This window comes from Rhinoderma darwinii, chromosome 2 (assembly GCF_050947455.1).
Source record: "Rhinoderma darwinii isolate aRhiDar2 chromosome 2, aRhiDar2.hap1, whole genome shotgun sequence".
NCBI lineage: Eukaryota > Metazoa > Chordata > Amphibia > Anura > Rhinodermatidae > Rhinoderma > Rhinoderma darwinii.
Window position 1 is genome coordinate 107,672,094 of NC_134688.1, and position 25,465 is coordinate 107,697,558.

Here is a 25,465-nt window from a genome sequence, read left to right on the forward strand (position 1 = left end):
CAGACACTGTCCGCATCAATGCCGCACATAATCTGCGTTGCAGATTCCGTTGCGCCTTTGCCTAAAAAGTGAAGTAAAATGCTGCGGATTAGTCATTGCGGATTCAGGTGGAAGAGTACATCCTGCTCTCTTTTAAAGCATTCCATCTCAGTCTGGCTATAGACCTCGAAACACATAGGTCCATTCAGAATGATGAAATATCCTGTTCGTGAAAGCAATCCGCAACGCAACACAACACACATAACTTCTGCGGATTTCATTGCGTAATTTTGCAACTCCATTGAAGTCAATGGAGAAATTCCGCCACAAGTACGCATCAAGTCCGCAACATCCAGTGTATGCTGCGGACACCAAATTCCGCACTGCAGCCTATGGTCCACAGCGGAGTTATCAGCAACGTCTGCACGAAGATAACTAAAAAGGTGTGGAAACCAATTTACAGACTGTCTCCTGCGAATTTCCAGTGCGGACTGTCCGCAGCGGAATTCCACAGCAATTCTGCCACGTGTGAACATGCCCTAAGACGTAGTGGAGTCTGTCACCTGGTCAGGTTATACCAATCCAGGTACAACCCTGGTGTAGACAAGAAAGACGTACAGTTAGTGTAAAGGATCTGCCAGGCACTACGTCTGTGGATACTCCCAGGATTAATCAATCGACACCTGAGGCCGGACCTCTTAGACTGACTCCGGCTCCCACCAATCAGGGTGGCAGGCTCAGGAGTGGGAGAGCCTATAGCGGCCTGGTCAGTCGGAGTTAGCTAAGAGGTCCGGCCTCAGGTGTCGATTGATTAATCCTGGGAGTATCCACAGACGTAGTGCCTGGCAGATCCTTTACAGTTAGGTCCAGAATTATTTGGAGAGTGACACAAGTTGTCATTTTAGCCGCTTACCAAAACATATTGAATATATAGTCATATAATCAATATGGGCTTAAAGTGCAGAATCTCAGCTTAAATTTGGGGATATTCACATTCTAATTTGAGGAAGGGTTTAGGAATTACAGCTCTTTAATATGCAGCTGCCTCTTTTTCAAGGGACCAAAGGTATTTGGACAATTATCTCAAAAGCTATTTAATGGGCTGCATTGGCTATTCCCTTGTTAATCCATCATCAATTAAGCAGGTAAAAGGTGTGGAGTTGATTCCAGGTGTGGCATTTGCATTTGGAAGCTGTTGCTGTGAACCCACAACATGAGGTCAAAGGAGTTCTCAATGCAAGCGAAAAAATTAAGAAATCCATCAGAGAGATGGCACAAATGTTAGGAGTGGCCAAATCAACAGTTTGGTACATTCTTGAAAAAAAAAAAAAAAGAGTGCACTGGTGATCTCGTGAACTCCAAAAGGCCTGGAAGTCCACAGAAGGCAACAGTGATGGATGATCGCAGAATCCTTTCCATGGTGAAGAAAAACCCCTTCACAATATCTACCCAGGGGTGGGATCTGGCCGAATCGCCCCGGTTCTCCCGAACCGGTTGTTAAAATGACAGCCGGTTCGCAGAACCGGGTGAAGCGGAAAGCCGGAAACCGGTCCGGTCTATCTACAGGGAACGCCACATGAGGCCCTATATACAGGGACCGCCACAGGGGCGCAGGGGGCTCTATCTACAGGAAACGCCAAAGGGGGCTCAATCTACAGGAAACACCACAGGGGGCCCTATATAGAGGGACTGCCACAGGGGCACAGGGGGCTCTATGTACAGGCAACGCCACAAGGGGCTCTATCTACAGGAAGCACCACAAGGGGGCACTATCTACAGGGAACGCCACATGGGGCCCTATCTACAGGGACCACCACAAGCGCACAGGGGGCTCTATCTACAGGGAACGCCACAGGGGGCTCTATCTACAGGGAACGCCACAGGGGGCTCTATCTACAGGGAATGCCACAGAGGGCTCTATATACAGGGAATACCACAGGGGGCTCTATCTACAGGGAACGCCACAGGGGGCTCTATCTACAGGGAATGCCACAAGGGGCTCTATCTGCAGGGAACGCCACAGGGGGCTCTATCTGCAGGGAACGCCACAGGGGGCTCTATCTGCAGGGAACGCCACAGGGGGCTCTATCTACAGGGAACGCCACAGGGGGCTCTATCCACAGGGAATGGCACAGGGGGGGCTATCTACAGGGGGCACTATACAGGGAATGCTACAGTGAATGCCACAGGGAGTACAAGCTACAGGGAATGCTACAGGGGGCCCTGTCTGCAAGAAACGCTACAGGGGGCGCTACTACATACAGAGAGATCTATGGGGAGAACTATTTATAGAGTGCTCTACTGCGAGCACTATCTACAGAGGGCTCTATGAGGGGCACATCTACAGGGGACACTATGTGTGGTGCATTACTTTACAGTGTTTGACACAATTTTATTCAGGGGCACAGTGTTTGTTACTATTATATTCAGGGGAACAGTGTGTAGCACTATTATATTCGGGGACACAGTGTATAATACTATTATATTTGGGGGCATAGAGTGTGGTACGATAAGAATTTGCTTTTCATTTATAGGTGCAGAAATGTTGAAAAAGTGAGCTTCCGAAGACATCTGAGCAGCAAATTTACCCATTTCCACAGAAATGGGTCATGGCCAGGAGGCATCATAGAGTTCTGGACCAGATGGAAAAGTAAAGAGAATGACTAGAATATGAGAAGTCGTCACCGATATATATGTACTGTGCTTTGTTCTGGTGTTGTATATATGTACTGAGCTTGGTTCTGGTGTTGTATATATGTACTGAGCTTGGTTCTGGGGCTGTATATATGTACTGAGCTTGGTTCTGGGGCCGTATATATGTACTGAGCTTTGTTCTGGTGTTGTATATATGTACTGAGCTTTGTTCTGGTGCTGTATATATGTACTGAGCTTTGTTCTGTTGCTGTATTTGTGTACTGAGCTTGTTCTGGTGCTGTATATTTGTACTGAGCTTTGTTCTGGTGCTGTATATATTTACTGAGCTTTGTTCTGTTGATGTATATATGTACGGAGCTTGCTCCTGGCACAGTATGTGTGCATTAGCCGGGCGATTTGTCGCGGCTTACTTCGCACGCCGCACTGTTCTTCACCGTTCTCATGTGCACAGCCTAACTAAATGGGCTGAGCACGCTTAGGATATTGAATGTGCGCATATAGGCCTATACGTAATGTTTTTTTTTAAATAAAATTGTGGGTAGGTCTGTACGCTTATGTAATTATATAAATAGTGTGGCAATCCACACTAAAACATTCTGGACAGGGAATTTCTTTATTTAGAGTCCACTTTAATGTAGGGGGTATTTGGAATATCAGAATTAATTTCTTTATTTTATAATTAGAATCATTTTCAATGGCGCGATACACCACAAAACACCGTGAACCCATCCCCCCATGTCTTCGTCCGAAAAACAGGGAACCAGTTGTTAAAAATTTGAATCCCACCCCTGCATCTACCCAAGTGAAAAGCACTCTCCTGGAAGTAGGTGTATCAGTATCTAAGTCTACCATAAAGAGAAGACTTCATGAGAGCAAATACAGAGAGTTCACAACAAGGTGCAAACCATTAATTAGCCTTAAAAATAGAAAGGCCAGATTAGACTTCGCCAAACAACATCTAAAGAAGCCGGCCCAGCTCTGGAACAGCATACTTTGGACAGATGAAACTAAGATCAACCTGTACCAGAATGATGGGAGGAAGAAAGTATGGAGAAGGCTTGGAACGGCTCATGATCCAAAGCACACCACATCCTCTGTAAAATATGGGGGAGGCCGTGTGATGGCATGGACATGCTTGGCTGCCAAAGGCACTGGGTCACTAGTGTTTATTGATGATGTGACTGAAGACAGAAGCAGCCGGATGAATTCTGAAGTGTTCAGGGATATATTTTCTGCTCAGATTCAATCAAATGCAGCAAGGTTGATTGGACGTTGCTTCCCAGTACAGATGGACATTGACCCAAAACATACTGCGAAAGCAACCCCGGAGTTTTTTAAGGCAAGGCAGTGAAATATTCTGCAATGGCCAAGTCAATTACCAGATCTCAAATCAATCGAGCATGCATTTCACTTGCTTAAGACAAAACTTAAGGCTGAAAGACCCACAACCAAGCAACAACTGAAGACAGCTGCAGTAAAGGCCTGGCAAAGCTTCACAAAGGAGGAAACCCAGTGTTTGGTGATGTCCATGGGTTCCAGACTTCAGGCAGTCATTGCCTGCAAAGGATTCTGTACAAAGTATTGAAAGAAAACCATTTTATTTATGGTAATGTTAATTTGTCCAATTACTTTTGAGCCCCTGAAATGAGGAGGCTGTGTTGAAAAATGGTTGCAATTCCTAAACGTCTCACAGGATATTTTGGTTCAACCCCTTGAATTAAACCTGAAAGTCTACACTTCAATTGCATCTCAGTTGTTTCATTTCAAATCCAATGTGGTGGCATGCAGAACCCAAATCATGAAGAATGTGTCCCTGTCCAAATAATTCTGCACCTAACTGTTTATAATGTCCAGTCGGCTGCAGTTCTCTCCAAACTGGTCGGTGTTATTCACCACCGCAAAAGGATCAGGATGAAAAGTGATGCCAAAACAGGGATTAAATGTAGCGCTGCCAACATCCAAATTAATCATGTAGTTTATTATAGAAAAATGGATTTATTAACATAACCTGAGTGGCTACTCGTTTCAACGCCATTTCGGCGTCTCTCAGGCCAATTACAACATTAAATATATGGTGCAGTTAAATACAGAGTAGAACATTGAAAGAAACCCCACCAAAAACACTTAAAGGGATTTTCCGAGTTGACACTTTTAAGTGGCAGTCCTTTTAACCTACATTTGTAATGCACTTACAGTATCTAAACTGGCCATGTTTTCCGATGTTGCTTTGGGGCCAGTGACTGTTGGCATCACACTCTTTGCGCTCTTTGTTTACGAGCCGTATACCTATCACGTGGTCAACCTGTTGAAAGTATCTGCCTGGTATATGGCACGTCACTAGTGACGTGTATTGGCTGTTCTATTCTGTTAGATAAGCCATTTTAGTGGCAAATATGTCGTGCCCAGCTTATGCTACTAGAGACACACACCCCAAAAATTGTTAAAAGGGTTCTCCCGGGTATGGAGATGCCATATATGTAGAAGTAAACGCTATTTGGGCACAGTGTAGGGCTCAGAAGGGAGGGAGCGCCATTTGGCTTTTGGAGCGCGGATTTTGCTTAATTGTAGTTTTGTTTGAGTATTGCTGGTGTTTTCGTTTATAATGTGGGGGTACATGTAAGCTGGGCAGAGTACATCAGGTGCATAGTCAGGATGTATAATAATGGGGTAAAAAAAACAATAAAATAATCCATAGATGTGTGTTACGCTGTGAAGCAATCCTTTATGCACAGGCCAGTGTCGCACTGATAAATGGTGCACCTTTGCAGTTTGGGGAACTTTGCTGGGAAAATGTTGTCCTGGTAAATACAAGCACTCTCACTTCCAGAAGATATGTTTTGAGACTTCCCCTTCCTGGTTCCCTAAATTTATGGCTTTGATGAATCGCCTCTTGAAACGTTCCCCTCGGGACGGCACAACTGCATATTTTTTTGCGGGTCGAGCTGTAGTTATTATTGGTACCATTTTGGGGTACATGCGACTTTTTGATCACTTTTTATCCTATTTGTTGGGAGGCAAAGTGACCAAAAAAGAGCAATTCTGGCATAGTTTTTTTATATTTTTTTATACAGCGATCACCATACATTATAAATTACATGTTAACTTTACTCTGCGGGTCGGAACGATTTCGGTGATACCAAATTTATAGCTCTTTTTTTATGTTTTTTACAACTTTTTGCACAATAAAATTACTTTTGTAAAAAGAATGCATTTTTTCTGTCGCAAATTTGTGAGAACCATAACTTTTCAATTTTTTCGTCGACGGAGCTGTACGATGGCTTGTTTTTCGCGAGACGAGCTATAGTTTTTATGGGTAACATTTTTGAATACATTTGACTTTTTGATCACTTTTTATTTCAATTTTTGTAGGGCAAAGTGACCAAAAAACAGAAATTCTGGAATAGTTTTTTAGGTTGTTTTTTTACGGTGTTCCCCGTGTAGGATATATAACATAATATTTTTATAGTTCAGGCCGTTACGGTCGCGGCAGTACAAAATATGTATGGCTTATTTGTTTATTTTAATATTAAAGGACTCGATAAACGAAAAAGGGCGATTGTGTTTTGTTTTATTACTTTAAACTTTTATTATTTTTTGAAAATATTTTTTTCACTTATTTTTACACTTTTTTTTTAGTCTCACTAGGGGATTTGAAGGTCTGGGCGAGGCCTAATCTGCTTCCGTAATGGCAGACCAGGAGGCTATTGTTAGGCCTCCTGTTCCCATAGCGATTGCAGGGCTGCCGATTTGCTACAAACCACTAAGATGCAGCGATCACTTCCGATCGCTGCATCTAAAGGGGTTAATGGCAGGGATCTGAGCTAGCTCCGGTCCCTGCCATTACAGCAGGGTGCCAGTTGTAACATACAGCTGACACCCACCCCTGACGACACTGGCTCAGCTTCTGAGTGCGTGCCATCATGCCGTCGGTTCCAGAAGCCTTTTAGGCCCGCCTTCAGGCGGGGCCTGGAAGGCTTTGCATACCAGGCAGACCGGGAGGCTAGTATTAGGCGATTTTCTGCAAGGTGGCGATTAGCTGCAAACACCTTAAATGCAGCGATCGATTTTGACTTCGGCATTTATGGGGTTAATGGGGTGATCGGAGCTAACTTCGGTCCCCGCCATTACAGCAGGGTATCAGCTGTAAAATACAACTGACACCCGGGGATGATGCCACCGACCCAGCTTCTGAGCCGGTGTCCTCGATTTGTCATATGGTTACGACAAATTGCAGGAAGCACTGGTTTTCCTTGATGTATCCATATGACAAATGTCGGAAAGGTGTTAAAATCTAACCTCTGTTTTCATGTGTGGTTTCTTTTGAGTTGGGGCTTGAGTAAGGGTAAGTGGGACAACAACACATGACTCTACTTATCGAGGTCATGTGGGAACAGATATTTAATTGAGCAGCACTGTGTTGGATTGCTTCTGGGACCTAATAGTAAATAAGTGACCATTTGTCTTTTTTTCTTCTTTATTGTTGTCTGATGCTCAGTACGTTTTGCAAAAATAGATTTTAATAAACAATTTTAATTGCCCTTTCTACTTGTTTATTTTTATAGACGTGAAATGAAGCAATTTGGGGTGAAGGTATGCATAATTGAACCTGGCTTTTTTAATACACAAATTACAAGTGTGGAATTGATAAGAAAATGTTCAAATGACTGCTGGGACAGCACTTCAGAGGAAGTCAGAAAAAGCTACGGAGAAGAATTTTATAAAAAAGGTGAGTATTTTCAATATATAGATTCTAATATGTAATTCATAGTTTGAAGCAGAGAAAGAAGATTCTCACTTTATTCTGTCTAGTCACAAATCATTGAAGAGGCAATAAGCAATTGTAACATCTATGGTTAACAGCCATTTTGCATGATTCTATGTTCTCCCCTTCTCCCTCCCGAGTACCTCATTATAATTATACCAAGCAAGAACAGTAGCAGTCCTAATGGAATAGATTTTTATTCACCCATGTGCGATATTTTTTTATTTCTAATCTGATGCCTTTACCAATTACAATACCCAGGGATAAGGGTAGGTATGTGCCTGAACACCAAAGTGACCTGCTATGCAGTGCTAGCCTTAATCCACCATAACAAAGTCAGAGTGTCTACCCCATAACCTTTGTTCAGTTTAAAATAGAGTTGTTCCATGTTTAGGCAACTGCAACTTATAAAGTCTCCAAGTCTATCTGTCGCTGGTTTAAAGAGGCTCTGTCCCCACATTATAAGTGCCCTACCTTCTACATAATGTGATCGGCGCTGTAATGTAGATTACAGCAGTGTTTTTTATTTAGAAAAACTATCAATTTTGACAGAGTTATGACCTATTTTAGATTTATGCTAATGACTTTCTTAATGGACAACTGGGTGTGTTTTTACTTTTTGACCAAGTGGGCATTGTGGAGAGAAGTGTATGATGCTGACTAATCAGCGTCATACACTTCTCTCCATTCATGTAATCAGCACATGTGCTGTCACATACTCAGACATTAACGTTACTGAAGTGTCTTGAGTTAATAGACATCACCTCCAGCCAGGACGTGATGTCTATTCACAATCCCGACACTTTGGTAACGTTTGTGTGAAACTTACAGCACGGCAACCGTAATCTCGTGAGATCACGCTGTAAATGACAGCACCACCATTTTTTTGTAAAATCTGCACCACAATTTTTTGGCCGGAATTCCCTGCTGAGTCTAGGTCTTTACTTTCACATGTACTTTTACACAGCATCTGACCTGTGGGAACATACCCCTAGGCCGGGTTCCCACGTAGCGTAAACTATGCAAAATTTTCGCAACGGAATTCTGTGGGGAAATTCCGCAGCATTTAGAGTAGCAGCAAAGTGGATGAGATTTAGAAAATCACATGTCTATGCTGCAGAAAAAAACCGAAGCGTAAATGTTAATAAATTGACCTGCCGTGCAGATTTTAGATCCGCGGCAAATCAATTTATGCTGCGTTTTTGTTGATTTTCCGTTGTGGGCTTACCCCATTGAATTCAATGGGGATGCAAAATCTGCAACAGAGTCCAAGTGCTGCGACTTTTGCAGCTCTACTCCGGGACTCCATCTCTGGGGAAGCCCCTGACATCATTGACCATATATGGACAGTGATGTCAGAGGGACAGAAGGAGTCCCAGGCAGAGCGCTACAAGCAGCACTTCTCCGGGACTCCATCGCTGTGGAAGCCCCTGACATCACTGTCCATATATGGCACTGTGTGGCACTGCCTGGGAGGTGGGGGCTGTGTGGCACTACCTGGGAGGAGGGTGCTGTGTGGCACTACCTGGGGGGGTGTTGCACTACTAGGGAGGGGGGCTGTGTGGCACTATCTACAGAGGGCACTAAATTTATGGGGCTACAAACTGGGGGCCTAACTTCTATGTGAGGGCATAAACTGGGCCTAACGTCTATAAGGGGGCACAAAGTGACGTTTACTGCCATTTTACTGCCGCCGTGAGTTCCCCCGCAAAGGGGTCTACTAAGGACACATGCCATTACAAAATTCACACTCTGTCAAATTACACACTGATCACTCATTACAAACCAGGATTTTGCCGCATGCTGGCTTTATATTGCATGATCAATATTGCATACAAAACCATGCCCAAGACACAGGACCTAGCCACACACTTGCTACTCACACACAGGACACACTCTGTTCACTCATATGCTGAATCATGGGTGAACCCAGATTTTTTTTGGGGGGGCAGCCTCACACGCACCCAGGGCCAGATTAAGACTGCCAGCAGTATGGAGCAGTTATTTATGATGGGGCCCCCACCCAACTAACACAAGATTCTCCGCGACAATGCTTCTAGGCATTTGAAGCTTAGTACAACCTATTATAAACTGTGCCCCACAAAATAGAAGCCAGAGTGCTTGAGATATTAAAAGTCCACTAAGTTAAAAATTAAAAGCAGTGACTTACATTTGATTCCCATCATTCTTCGCTCTGTACCCATAGATGGTGGGTGGCATTTAGTGAGTGTAGCTTCGTCTTTTGCTAAGTGATAAAAAGAAATGCAGATAACATTATACTCATTCCTGGCTGGGCCGGTTGCTATGAGGAAACATAAGCATGATTAAACCACGTGTCTTAAAAAGAACACACTATGCTAGAGGTTACTGAGACACCAGTGACCAAAAGTAAAATATACGTCATATATAAAATATATATAATAAAAGATGTTTTCTAATCTCATACATTAATGGCATATCCACAGGATAGCACAGCGAGCTACAGTTTTCGTAACTCAGGAGTCTTATATATTATTTCATACATTTATAGTATATCCACAGGATAGCTAGCTATGCTATTTGTTTAATCCAATTGACTTCTATTGGTGTTATGCAAACAGCTGAAAACAGCCCGCTTGGCTATTTCTGTACCTCCCGTCCACTTTAGAAGACTTGACAGGTGTGAGGAGACCTGCGTTCTCGAGATGGGTGCAGGTCCCAGTAGTGGTTCCTGTATCTATCAGACATTTATAGCATATCATGGGGATATACCATGAATTTATGAGATGAGATTCAAAATCCCATTTAATTACTGCAATATTTCTTATAAGCAAATAACAGTGAGGTTCCTGGCACACAGTTTAATCAAATTTGATAAAATTGTGTGAGCACACCTGCCCCAACAAGGCAGCCTCATTCAGATGGGTACAAGAAACGGCATGTGCAGCAGTGCTAACCAGGGCTCGCCTGACTAAAAAAATATATTTTTTTGAAGGAAAGGCTGTACAAACTTTGCTAACAGCAACAGATTCTTGTTAAAAATCCAACATATTAAAATTCTGCTTTAAAACATGTTTTAACATTAAATAATAACTACACTTAGATCAAACTTTTGAAATGTCATAGACACATACCAGAAGTGGGTGTGGGTGCTGAGACCGCCACTGCTAAAACGAAGGTGCAGACGCACTTAGCTGAGAGCTTTGAATCTACGTCTGTAAGCAGCTCTCCCTGTCAGGCTGAAGACGGCTTACATAAAACATCTATGAGAGTCATCTTCACTCTGACAATGAGCGTTGCTCACAGCTGAAGGTGCAAAGCGCTCAGTTGAGTATTTCTGCACCTTTGTTTCAGCAACAGTGGCGGTCTTATTCACAAAATGAATGTACTTTAGGCAGCATATTTCTATTTTTAATGGGGTTGTCCAGGACACTAAAAAAGTGTTGTTTTTTTAAACAGCATCACGTCGGTCCATGGACTGCGTCTGGTATTGTAGTTCAGCTCAATTCACTTAAAGAGGCTCTGTCACAAGATTTTGCAACCCCTATCTGCTATTGGAGCAGATAGGCGCTGCAATGTAGATTACAGTAACGTTTTTATTTTTAAAAAACAAGCATTTTTGGCCAAGTTATGACCATTTTTGTATTTATGCAAATGAGGCTTGCAAAAGTCCAAGTGGACTTTTGCAAGCCTCATTTGCATAAATACAAAAATGGTCATAACTTGGCCAAAAATGCTCGTTTTTTAAAAATAAAAATGTTACTGTAATCTACATTGCAGCGCCTATCTGCTGCAATAGCATATAGGGGTTGCAAAATCTGGTGACAGAGCCTCTTTAAATGAGGATGAACTGAAATATGAGACAGCCCATGGACAGAGGGCTCTTAGCATATTTCCTTGAGGCTGGTGTCAGTTTTTTGTTACAGTTTTTTTAGTCAAACACAGAAGTGGATCCTAAAAGGCGGAAATGTGTAAAGAAAAAACTGATATGTCTCTCTTTTGTATATACTCCTGTGTTTGGCTAAAAAAAATTGCTCAAAAACTGTCGGAAAAAAAAGTGACATCAGCCTAACACAATCTATAAATCATCCCCTTCAGTACAGTTATAAATAAGACAATTGACTACTCACCAGTTGTAAACTACACCAAAGGGACAAGTTCAATTCTATGGCAACTGGGCAGCCAGCACACAGGAGATACAGGTCAGGTTCTTCACGTCACCTAAAGAAAATAGTAAATACGTTAATACAGCTACTCCTCAACAGATTAGTCCGTTCCTAACCTGCCCCACCTCATGATTTACTTACATAGCAGCATCCACTTTCATTGCACCATGCCAATCAAGTATGAGCCCATCCCCCAAAATGACTTTCCAATTGAAAAAAGTAATCTTGACCTACCCCACTCTGTTTAATACTACTCTGTCTACACATAGGTTTGTCATCTACTCACCCGTTGTAAACTATACCAAAGGGACAAGTTCAATTTTATGCCTTCTGGTGATGGGCGTGGCGGTGCAAGCATCAACTGGGAACGTGGCAATGTCAAATTAGCGTTTGCGACCAGCGACGGGGCCCGGCCAGGAGACTATGTATATTAACATAATATGTATCTATACCAGGGGCGATGTTAGGGTCTTATGAGATCAGGGGCACAAGGCCCAAAACATGCACCACCCCCAAACAAAAAAAAACCCATATATATAGATCTAAAAGACTATGACCCCTATAGCTACACCACTGAATAGAATTAGATACATTGTCTCAGTAGACATTATCAGACATGATAGGATTAGATACAATAGTTCAGCAGTGTCACACAATACGTTTAGATACCATGGCTCAGCAAACAGTATCATGATAAGATTAGATACAACAGCTCAGCAGACAATATCACATGATAGGCTTAGATACAGCGGATCAGAAGACAGTATCACACATTGCCCCCTATAGATAGTGCCACACAGTGTCCTCTGTAGACAGTGCCACACAGTGGCCCCTGTAGACAGTGGCCACTGTAGGGAGTGCCACATAGTGGCCCCTGTAGAGTGCTCCACCTCCCACTGTAGATAGTGCCACACACATCCCCTGTAGGTAGTGCCACACACATCATATAGCGCCCCCAAGAAATAAAAAAAAAACAACCTGTACTCACCGAGTCCGGGCCACTCCCGCGATGAACCGAGCTACAGCCTACTCAGCATACGCCGAAGCGATGACGTCATCGTGCCTGCGCAGGGATCCAATCCCTGTGTTCTATAGGTTGCGGCAAATAGCGAACAAGTTCGCTAGCTCCCTGCAGCTCCGTCATTGTATTCAATTGTACCTGCATCCTGAGAACATAGGTACAATTGAATATGGAACTCGACAGGGGCCGGGGCCCCCCTGAGCGAGGGGGAAGGCGGGGCCTGGAGCTGGAGCTCCAAGAGCACCAATGATAATCCTGCACGCACTACTCACACATAGGACACATGGACATGTCACACATACACCATTTACAAGATGTCATATTACAAACCAGTCACTCAACCTGACATTTGCTGTCGGAGAGAAAACCACATATTGCCGTTAAGCCATGCCTACTTCCAATGCCATGGTACACTCCGTGACAGCCAGGGCCGTATTTAGTGTTGATGCTGCCCAAGGCACTTTTAGTGTTGATGCCCCCGATAACTCCTGAATTTATGGAAACCGCATAGTTTGCTGCCATTGCAGCTCCAGCGCTGGAACCAGAAAAAGGTAAGTATAATAATTGTTTCGCCTTTTTAGGTGTTACCAATGGGTTTTTTGGTGTTGGTTTGCGGTTTTTTTACAGGTTCGGGTCTTGGACTACTTTGGATTTGAAGACTACTTTGATTACGGTGTTTTTTTATCAATAAAATGGTTAACAAGGCTTGTGTAGGTTTTTTATTACGGTAAAATATTTTTTCTCTGTGTCTGTGTTTCTTTTTAACTTTATTACTACTGCCTCAGTAATGGCCACTCTCTGACAGCGTCCATTACTAAGGTGGGGCTTAGTGTTAGCCGGTGAAAAGGCTAACACTAAGCACCCCATTATTACCCTGGTAACCACCGCCACCAGGGATGCCAGGAAGGCCCGGGTGCGATCCAGAACTGGGTCACCGCAGACTGGTATTATTAGGCTGGGAAAGCCTAAAAAACATGGGACTTCCCACCCTGGTAATGCTTGCCTGCTACTGTTATGTTGTATCTGGCTGGTTAGGAAAAATGAGGGGGGGGGGCACATTTTGTGTTTTTTTTCAATTATTTTGTTCTTTTTTAAATGATGTGGGGTCTCCCCAAATTTCATAACCAGCCAGATACAACGTAGCATCAGCAGGCTAGCATTATCAGGGAAGGCTTGCGGTTTTAGGGCTTTCCCAACCTAATAATACTCCAGTGCCCAGCCATTCCTGCAAATGGTCGGGTACTGGATCGTACCCATCTCTTCCCCTGGTGGCGGTGGGTACCAAGTTAATAATGGGGGTTACTGCTAGTCTTTTCATCCGCTAACACTAAGATTCGCCTTAGTAATGGACGCTGTCTATCAGACAGCGGCCATTACTAAAGCGGTAGTAATAATTTTAAAATAAAAGCACCCCCAAACACAACCTTCGTTAACCATTTTATTGAAGATAAAAACGCCGTCATCGAAGTAATCCTCGAATCCAAAGTAGTCCAACAACCGAACCTGTAAAAAAAACTCACAATGGCAAAACAATTATCATACTCGCCTTTCCTGGGTCCATGACAGTTAAATAAGCAGTGACAGCTCTAAGCTGTCATTGGTTAGTTTCCATCATGTGATCCCAGATTATCTCAGTTCATTGGCCTACTTTTAAAAGTAGGTCAATGAACTTAGGTAACCGGCCATCAAGTGATGTAAACTAACCAATGACAACTTAGAGCTGTCACTACTTAGTTTACTGAGCCTTGAAAGTGGCGCAGGATCATCCGTGCTCGAAAATTTCCTGGTAAACGGCTGAATTGACTCTGGACTTGATATAACACAATTAAATTCAATTAAATTGAGAGTTCTCTTGAGAAATCCTGACATCCCAGTAAAACCACTAAATAAAACAAAAAAATCCCATTATACCCCTAGATGAATACATTGAAGCACAGGAGAAAAGGTGCACTAAATATTGAGGCCTCAATCTTTGTAGGGTCTAAATACTGACTACACACTTAGATAAAAAGCGTAAGGGGTTGTGAGGGTTTAGCATCAGGAGAGGTTGGTACAGCGGTTTCTTTGTAGCCAGAGACAGGGACACCGTGTATTAAAAGTCATAACAGGGCTTTGCCTGTGTTTTTATTCTTGTCAAAGAAACAGCCTCTTGTACAACAAGGCAAAATACAAAATAAATCCTGCTCGTCTGAGCACTAACTAAACAAGATATTATCTAACTATACCAAGTGCCTTCCTACCAGGCACTGGACACAAAGTAACACAGGTCTTTACTCACATAGCATACAGGCTACTCCAGCCTTAGTAGTCTCCAGTCTGAGTCAGGGGTGAGACTCACACTCTGTGTCTCCACCTTTTTTATACACAGGCTGCAGGTGCAGCTAATTGAGCAGCAGCCTTGTCCTACAAACAGAGATGGACTAGGGATTGGGGAACCCGCCCTGCTCTTCTCCAATCCAACTCCAGGCCCTTTTTCCGGCTTTTCCTTAAGCCGAGATTGGAAAGCTAGAGCTTTCTATTGCAAAAACTACTCATTCCCTGGAGCCTAGGATACATATGACAGGATTCTAGGGGAAATGTACCTTCCCTCAATGACTTTACCTGTCACTGTATCACAGGGTATAGTTTTCAAAATGTGGTCCTATGTTGTCACTGAAATGGTATATCTTTTTTTTTTTCAAAATTTAAGATGACCTGTAATGACTATGGCCTGCCGCGCAAAGCCCAATTTGTTTTACTGTATCGTGAAATTAGCATATTTTTTTATTTTGAGGATCTCTAATAATCGAGCTGTTCCATATCAATACACCGGCTTTATTACAGTTTCCTTCAGGTTTTTACTGAATCTCTTACACCCGACAATACTTCTGGAAATAGAAATTCACTGCCTATGTTTAAAATAATTTTATTGCCAAAATTCTAAAAAAAAATGGACCACTAAATGCCAAGGATCTGGGTACAGGCATTGGCAACGCAGATCGTGAATGCTTAACCCCTTCCCGCGATTTGGCGTGACTGTACGTCCGGAATCAAAGTGATTTCCCGCACTCGGGCGTACAGTTGTGCCCAAGCTTCAAGCTGTCACCATGTCAACAGACATGGTGACAGTGTCCCGATCGCAACTGTCATAGACAGTTGCTGAGCAGGACTCGCGGCACAGGACCAATCAGAGTGGTCCCGTGCCGGCACGAGCTGTGATTGGCCAGTCAGTACTGAAAGGAAAAAAAAACAGCGCAGGAGCAGTGTTTTGCCGGCATCTCCGTCTCTGACAAGCTCTTTCCTGTCAGAGAGCTTGTCAGAGTCAGAAGCAAGTACAAATACAGTGAAGATTGTGAAAAAAAAACAAAAAACAGCGATCTGCCGCTTTTCTGCCCACTAACCAGTGACCACCCACTTTGGTGCCCACTGGTTAAGAAAAAATAAAATAAAATAAAAAATCTATATATATATTATATCATTTCAGTCCCCCACAGTGTCCTTCTGCCATGCTGTGATCTGTGCCCATCTATCACCTGTCGCAGTACCCGGTCGCCATCACCCTGCTGTGTCCCTAGATTGCCCACTGCCCGAGTTCCCTGTTAGGTAGCAATGCCACATCTCATTTAGTTTTTCCCCTGGTAGGTAGGGTACCCTTACTAATTAAATACAGCAGGGTCACTGGTCTGTTCTCATTCCACAGTTGAGAGTAGCAGTTTATTTTTTGATAAAAAAAAGTTTCAAAAAAATAATATTAAAAAATAAAAAAATAAATAAAAAAAAGAACTTACAAAAAAAATGTGTTCATTAGTTAGGTAGCAAGAGTTAGTTAGTATGGCCAAAAGAGTATTCACAGCCGAGGAAGCATATGAAATGCTGTGTTCCGATACGGACAGCGCGAGTGAAGGTGAAGCACAGTTCGTGCTTTCATCATCTGCATCCAGTGACTCTGAGTCTGCACCCCTGAGTGCCTGAGCTGACCTGGGAAGCTGCGGACAATTATACCCCCCAGGTGCCTGAATTTACAGCCCCCTCCGGCATTCAAATTGAAACTACGGGTTTCAGCCCCATTGATTATTTTAACGGTTTTTTTTTCAGACGCCCTTTTAGAATTAATTGTCCAGCAGACCAACATATATGCGGAACAGTTTATCGCCCAGAACCCCGACTCTTTTTATGGGAGAAGCTAAAATTGCACCCCCACAAACCCAGTGGAATTGCGGAAGTTTTGGGGCTTATTTATACGTTTTGGTCTCATAAAATAGCCCAGTAGTAGAGACTATTGGTCCCCTGATATTTTATATAACACCCCCCTGTACCGCACAGTAATGACAAGGATGCGATTCGAAGCCATCCTAAAGTTCCTGCATTACAATGACAATAGTCAGTGCCCACCCCCACAGGACCCAAATTTTGATAGACTTTATAAAATAAGACCATTGATTGCCCACTACACCCAAAATTTTCCAAAGTTTATACCACCAACAAAATATTTCGGTGGATGATTCACTAGTGAGCTTCAAGGGTAGACTGCACTTCAGGCAGTATCTACCCAATAAAAGAGCCGGTACGGCATAAAACTCTACAAGCTATGTGAAAGTGCCACCGGTTACACTCACTCTTTTAGGGTTTATGAGGGGAAAGACTCCCATATAGATTCCCCAGAATGCCCCCCCTTCCTAGGAATTAGTGGAAAGATCGTATGGGATCTTATGCATCCTTTACTTGGTTAAGAATATCATCTTTATCTGGACAACTTTTACAATAGTGTCCCATTGTTAAAAGTTCTCTCGTCCCCCTTGGTGTGCGAAACAATCCGCAAAACTCAGAAGGGCCTCCCCAAAACGTTTCTGGATTAGATCCTAAAATTAGGAGAGAGCAGAGCTGTCTGCAGCGACGATCTGCTCCTTCTGAAATATAAGGATAAAAGAGACGTCCTTATAATGACCAGCATTCACGACAGCAGAGGAAGCCTTGTCCCTGTACGCGGATCCACCACCCAAGTTCACAAACCATATTGTGTACAGGAGTACAACAAATATATGGGTGGCGTTGACCTGTCTGACCAGGTTATAAAACCATACAGCGCCATGCGCAAGACCAGGGTATGGTATAAAAAGCTGTCTGTGCATCTTACACAGATGGCTTTATACAACGCCTTTGTCCTCTGCAGATATGACGGCAGTGGGGATACGTTCCTGCAATTTCAGGAAAAGGTCATCAAGTCCCTGATATTTGGTGACCAGGAAGGGGAGGGCAGTTCATCCAGTTCTTCCGTCAGCAGGATAATTCCCGGTCAGCATTTCCCCACAGAAATCCCCACCCCACTGAAAAAAAAAGAAGCCCCCAAAAAAATGCCATGTGTGCGCCAAGCGAGGCATTCGTAAAGACACCACATACCATTGTGAGACATGTCCCACAAATCCCGGCCTGTGCTTGAAACAATCTTTCAAAATATACCATACCTCCTTGGATTTTTTATTTATTTATTCTTCATTCACCTTTTCTGTCTCCCATATTGGCCATGAGCAATTATTATTTTTTTTTACTGACCAGCCCCATTTAAAATGTGATCATTTAAAATTTGTAAAAAACCACCTAAAACAAAACTTAAAATTCTCACTATACCCGAGGGAGTGTCTTTCTCACCTAGGTTGCAAATGTGGGTGAGAGGAATAAATACAGATGAGATTGGTTGTCTCAGCAAATCTTTTTTTGCTGAGGCCTTTGATTTTATTTTTTGGGCTGGATTTTATGGAATGGTGGGTAGGTTGGTAGTGGGACCTGCCATTCCCTCTCCATCCATTGCGGGTTTTCCAGGTTGTCTTCCGTATTTTCTAAAATTAAAGTATTTCTTATTATACCCCTGGATCAAGTCTAACCAAGCAAGTATTAAAGGAATTCTACAATAAATTACAAAATCAACTTATCATCTGCAAACAAAAGAAACTCCACAGACTAAGGAAGAAATCGGGTCTCAAAATACAAGAAGGGAAGCAAAATTCACATAACCATTTGGACATACCATCCTCTGTTGTAAACCTCTCTCAGTATGAACAAAGCAAAATGGAAATTAATGTTCTATCTAAAGGACTTACATTTTGTCCCACTAAACCACTTGACAGAGCCCAGTTTTGCAGTGACGTGGAGGAATACTTCCGCAGATTGCGGCTGAAAGAATTATTTTCTGACAAAACAGATATGACATCACAAGCCGGGATGGGAAAAGAAACATCAAGAAAGAAGAAGACGACAAACTGGACCCCACAACCTGGATACAATCAAACTCTGGATTACTACGTAGACTGCTTCAGAAAAAAAGTTAAATCTGAGATCTTGGACCAACAACACAAAGTAACACACAATCACAGCATGGAGGAAAGGAATGCAACAAAATCACTAAAATCCAAAAGAGACATCATCATCAAACCAGCTGATAAAGGAGGTGCTGTAGTGGTTCTGAATATATCCGATTATATCCAGGAGGCACACAGACAACTCTCAGACAGAAAATACTACACCCTGCTTAATGAAGACCCCACCAAACAATACACAGTAGAACTTGTCCATATCATCAATAATTTCAACGCTGTATCAGACACAGGGCCGCCATCAGGGGGGTATTAGGGGTACTACTGTAGGGGGCCCGGCCAAACTTAATTGAAAGGGGGGCCCGGCAACTTCCGCGACTTGCTTTTGGTAGAAAAAAACACCTGTTCTTTACACCAAAGCAATGTCGTGAGCTGCAGGCCCCCCTCTCGTCAAACACCGCCATGAGCTGCGGCCCCCCTCTCATCTAACACCGCCGCGAAACACAGCGCGCGACCGCGCGCGAACGACCGCAAGCGCGCACCGGCAGCTCGTTACCGCAAACGCGCGCGAACCACCGGGCAAGCCGGAAAGCAACCCGCTCGTGCCCGCCGCCGAGAGGGATGCGGTGCGCACGCACCAAAAGTACAGCGACCAATCAACTGGGAAGAACAGCCAGGACAGCGGCGCACAGTCTAATTACCTGCTGGCCCGCCTCCGACTCCGCCTCCTCCTCGTCGTCCTCCTCCTTGGCCTCCTCGTCCAGCGCCTCCTCGTCCGACTCCCCCTCCTCCTTCTTCTCCAGAGCGTAGCTGCGTAAGGAGAGGGGGAGGAGTCCAGTTCTTGCGCGGCGGCAGGAGTTCTTCGATCCCCACCATTTTCTGGAGGCTGGAGGTGAAGGACGACATCTGGACCAAAGACATCGCCTGACGAGGACTGGAGTGGGAGCAGCTCTTCTGACACAGTGAGTAAAATGTCTCAAAGTGCTGTTTATGTATGGCCCTGTTCACACAGAGTATTTTGCAGGCCGAAAAAATCTGCCTCAAAATTCCTTAAAGAATTTTGAGGCAGATTTTAACCTGCCCACATTATCTTGCCACGTTTTTTGCTGCATTTTTTGCCTGCGGCGATTGAGGACAGCAGATAAAAAACGCAGCGATAAATGCATTTTCTGCCTCCCATTGATTTCGATAGGAGGTCAGAGGCGGAACCGTGGCAAGAAAGGACGTGCTGCTTTTTCTTTTTTCCGCGACTGGCTCCCATTGATTTCAGATTAAATCAATGGGAGGCGGTTTTGGAAGTTGTTTGGTGCTGATTCTGACGCAGTGTCCGAGTCAATATCAAGGCCCAAAAACTCTGTGAACTGGGCCTTATTGTTAGGGCTTATTCAGACGAATGTGTAATACGTCCGTGCAACGCGCGTGATTTTCACGCGCCTCGCACGGACCTATGTTACTCTATGGGGCCGTTCAGACTGTCAGTGATTTTCACGCAGCGTGTGTCTGCTGCGTAAAACTCACGACATGTCCGATATTTGTGCATTGTTCGCGCATCACGCACCCATTGAAGTCAATGGGTGCATGAAAATCACGCCCAGCACTTCCGCAGCAGTATAAACTATGAATGAAAACAGAAAAGCACCACGTGCTACAAACATACAAACAGAGTGTCATAATGATGGCGGCTGCGCGAAAATCACGCAGCCGCGCATCATACGCTGCTGACACACGGAGCTGTTATGGACCTTTTGCATGGGCAAAACGCCACGTTTTTGCGCACGCAAGAAGCACACGCTCGTGTAAATCCGGCATTAGGGTAGGAACACACTAGGCATGAACACTCCGGATTTTATGCAACACATTTTATTGTGGAAAATCCACAGCGTAATACAGTCGCAGCAGAGTGGATGAGATTTGAACAAATCTCATCCACACGCTGCAAAAAAAATGGACCTGCAGTGTGGCTTTTCAAGCCGCAGCATGTCAATTTATTCTGTTGAATCGCTGCTCCTCTGTTGCGGAAATGCTGCGGTTCTGCCACAAAAATCACACATGAGAAAAAAAAAAAGGTACTTTTTTACATTTATAAAAAAGTTTAGACTTACCCCGGCCGTAGTCCTGGTGACGCGATCCTCTATTCTTAGCGCAGCCCGACCTCCTGTCATGACGTTTCATACCATGTGACTGCTGCAGCGGTCACATGGTCTACAGCGTCATCCCAGGAGGCGGGGCTACGTTCAGAAGAGAGAGATGCGTCACCAGGACTACGGCCGGGGCAAGTCTAAACTTTTGTTTCCCTGCAGGATTCCCGCAGCGGACATGCCTCACGAAATCTGCGCCACTATTTGGTGCGGTTTTGCTGGCAGAATTCCCTGCGGCTACCGGGGCAGATAAGCTGTGTAGTTTTACTCAGCATATCCGCCTAGTGTGTCCCTTATGATGTCGCTCCTGGAGCTGCTGCCGGTCTCTAAATAGGAAATTGGTCCAGTAGAATTTGGAATTATTTTTTTTGTGAACCAGCTTAAAAAAATACAAAACTTTTGTGTTAGGGCCTGTTCACATCACCGCTCGCTTCCGCTCCGGGGTTCCGTCTGAGGTTTCTGTCGGGTGAACCCCGCAACGGAAAGTGAAAGTGACAGCACAGCTTCCGTTTCAGTCACCATTGATCTCAATGGTGACGGAAACATCGCTAATGGTTTTCGTTCGTCACCATTCCGGCAGGTTTTCGGACGGAATCAATAGCGGAGTCGACTAATAATTCCAAATTCTACTGGACCAATTTCCTATTTAGAGACCGGCAGCAGCTCCAGGAGCGACATCATAAGGGACACACTAGGCGGATATTCTGAGTAAACCTACACAGCTTATCCGCCCCAGTAGCCGCAGGGAATTCCGACAGCAAAACCGCACCAAATAGTGACACAGGTTTCGTGACGCATGTCCGCTGCGGGAATCCTGCAGGGAAAAAAAAGTTTAGACTTACCCCGGCCGTAGTCCTGGTGACGCATCTCTCTCTTCTGAACGTAGCCCCGCCTCCTGGGATGACGCTGTAGACCATGTGACCGCTGCAGCAGTCACATGGTATGAAACGTCATGACAGGAGGCCGGGCTGCGCTAAGAATAGAGGATCGCGTCACCAGGACTACGGCCGGGGTAAGTCTAAACTTTTTTATAAATTTAAAAAAGTGCCTTTTTTTTTTCACATGTGTGATTTTTGCGGCAGAACCGCAGCATTTCCGCAACAGAGGAGCAGCGATCCCACAGAATAAATTGACACACTGCAGGTCCATTATTTTTGCAGCGTGTGGATGAGATTTGTTCAAATCTCATCCGCTCTGCTGCGACTGTAATACGCTGCGGATTTTCCACAATAAAATGTGTTGCATAAAATCCGCAGCGTTCATGCCTAGTGTGTTCCTACCCTAAGGCCGGATTTACACGAGCAAGTGCTTTTTGCGTGCGCAAAAACGTGGCGTTTTGCGCATGCAAAAGGTCCATAACAGCTCCGTGTGTCAGCAGCGTATGATGCGCGGCTGCGTGATTTTCGCGCAGCCGCCATCATTATGACACTCTGTTTGTATGTTTGTAGCACGTGGTGCTTTTCTGTTTTTATTCATAGTTTATACTGCTGCGGAAGTGCTGGGCGTGATTTTCATGCACCCATTGACTTCAATGGGTGCGTGATGCGCGAACAATGCACAAATATCGGACATGTCGTGAGTTTTACGCAGCGGACACACGCTACGTGAAAATCACTGACAGTCTGAACGGCCCCATAGAGTAACATAGGTCCATGCGAGGCGCATGAACATCACGCACGTTGCACGGACGTATTACACGTTCGTCTGAATAAGCCCTAACAATAAGGCCCAGTTCACAGAGTTTTTGGGCCTTGATATTGACTCGGACACTGCGTCAGAATCAGCACCAAAGAACTTCCAAAACCGCCTCCCATTGATTTAATCTGAAATCAATGGGAGTGAGTCGCGGAAAAAAGAAAAAGCAGCACGTCCTTTCTTGCCGCGGTTCTGCTTCTGACCTCCCATCGAAATCAATGGGAGGCAGAAAATGCATTTTTCCCTGCGTTTTTTGTCTGCTGTCCTCAATCGCCGCGGGCAAAAAACACGGCAAGATAGTGTGGGCAGGTCAAAATCTGCCTCAAAATTCGGTGCGCGGTTCCAGGCGGTCGCGGGTGCGCATGTGCGGGAGTTTGCGGGTGAGCGCAATCGGTCGCACGGGCGGCAGTGTTTGACGGCCCCCATGACAACCCCCATGCTACCCAGGGCCGCCATCAGGGGGGTATTATGGGTACTGATGTGAGAGGCCCGGCCAAACCTAATTGAAAGGGGGGCCCGCAGCTCACGACATTCTTTTGGTGAAAAAAATAAGCCCCATTGCAGGGGCCTGTTTTTTTTTCTACCAAAGGCAAGTCACGGCAGTTGCCGGGCCCCCCTTTAAATTAGGTTTGGCCGGGCCTCTCACATCAGTACCCATAATACTCCCCCTGATGGCGGCCCTGGGTACCATGATATAGTGCTGGACGGAGTACCGTTAACAGGCGGTGCCACGGTAGGGGGGCCCAGAAAATTTAGCTGTACGGGGCCCTGAAATTCCTGATGGCGGCCCTGATCAGACAGTTTAATGGACCTTATACCGGACAATCCCAGAATTGGAACATTCTACATTTTACCTAAAATACATAAAGAAGGCAATCCAGGGAGACCAATCACTTCAGGTGTTGGGACTTTAACTGAGAATATTTCTGGCTGGGTGGAAAATCTTCTAAAGCCCTTGGTGAGGTGCACACCCAGTTATGTCCAGGACACCACAGACGTCCTCTGCAAACTCTCAGCCCTAGGTCCACTACCAGAGGGAACAATATTGGCAACTATGGATTTGGAATCTTTATATTCTAACATCCCCCATGAGGATGGCATAGCCGCATGCCAACACTTTCTTCAAAAGAACAATCTAGCGACAGAGCCAGCCCTACAACTCATCAGGTTCGTACTCCATCACAATTATTTTTTATTTGACAAAGACATATATCTGCAATGTATGGGAAGCGCTATGGGTAGCAAAATGTCACCACAATATGCTAACCTGTTCATGGCCAAACTAGAGGAAGAGTTTTTATCAACCTGCGCAACTAAACCTCTAGCATATTTCCGGTACATTGATGACCTGCTGATAATCTGGACAGGCTCTGAACATGAACTGCTTTCTTTCCATAAAAACTTCAACAAGTTCCATCCTACCATCAAACTCACTCTCAACTACTCTACATCTCAAATACATTTTCTGGACATGACCATATACATTAGAGACAATACCATACAAACAACAATCTACCATAAACCTACAGGCCGTCCAGCATATCTGAGATGGAACAGCTTCCATCCGAGACACATAAAGAAATCCATCATCTACAGCCAGGCTCTGCGATACATACGGATCTGTTCAGACTGAAGACACAAAAGAACACCTGCTATCACTGAGGAATACATTCTTACAACAGGGATACCATCCAAGGATTATAGATGATCAGATCTACAGAGCAACAAGAAGTCCAAGGAGCAATCTTCTGGAGTACAAAAAGAAGGAAGACAACAGCAGGGTTCCCCTAGTGGTCATATACAACCCCCAAATGAACATCTTGAGGAAAATTGCTGCTGATCTCCAACCTATATTTAACAAAGACAATAAACTGAAGGAAATATTCCCAGATTTACCACTCCTTGCCTACAAACAGCCACCAAACCTAAGGAATCTCCTGGTCAGAAGTGCCCTCTCACCACCATCAGAGACTGGCACATTTCCTTGCAACAGTAGAAAATGTAAGACCTGTACCAACATCTGGTCATCTAACACCATCCAGATACCAAACACGCAGCAGGACTATAAAATCACTGGCACGTTCTCCTGTACATCATCCAATGTAGTGTACATGATCCTGTGTACAACGTGCATCAATAAAGGAATCTACATTGGAGAAACCATACAAAAACTACAAACCAGGATGAATCTTCACAGACATACAATAAAACAGGAGGTGGATACACCCGTGGGAAAACATTTCTCTGGACCTGATCACAGTTTGGGAGATTTAAAGGTACTCATTCTGAAGGGTCATTTTAAAAACAACAGAGAAAGAAAAATTTGGGAATTCAAGATGATGATAAAATTCCAGTCATTGACACAAGGCCTCAATCTAACACCAGGATTTATGAGCCACTACATGGACAATTTTTTTTCTAAATGTTTTTTTTTTTTACATTTTTTTTTTTTTTAATTGTAATTATTTATTTATTTTTTTTATAATTTTTTTTTTATTGGGGGGGGGGGGATTGCTCGCTTTATCGGCCTGATTCGTGCTTTCTCTCTGTGACTCGCCTATGTTACTATGCGGTGTATTTGCTGCATTTTTAATTGGATCATGATGTCCGTACTTTATGGTATCTTTGTGCCTTGGCATCGGCGTCGGTGACTGATGCCGGCGTCTATGTCGTCCTGGCTCTCTACTCTGTGCTGTACGTGCATCCATTTACGGCCTTCGGGCTGTCATTTTCCGATTCTGTTTCCCTTGCTGTATCACAGCGTTCAGTTTGGTGCTATGTCG

At 44.3% G+C, this 25,465-nt stretch overlaps 2 protein-coding genes across 5 annotated transcripts in view; both read left to right on the top strand.

Annotated features, from left to right (window-relative positions):
* NACA (nascent polypeptide associated complex subunit alpha) overlaps positions 1-25,465 on the top strand; it is a 495,234-nt gene that overhangs the window by 145,052 nt on the left and 324,717 nt on the right. The gene's annotated exons all lie outside the window — the stretch shown is intronic.
* Positions 1-25,465, top strand: part of LOC142742377 (retinol dehydrogenase 7-like) — a 74,156-nt gene that overhangs the window by 27,471 nt on the left and 21,220 nt on the right. The window contains exon 4 of the mRNA XM_075852023.1: positions 7,197-7,360. Coding sequence (XP_075708138.1) covers positions 7,197-7,360 — 164 coding nt within the window. The remainder of the gene's footprint in view (positions 1-7,196; positions 7,361-25,465) is intronic.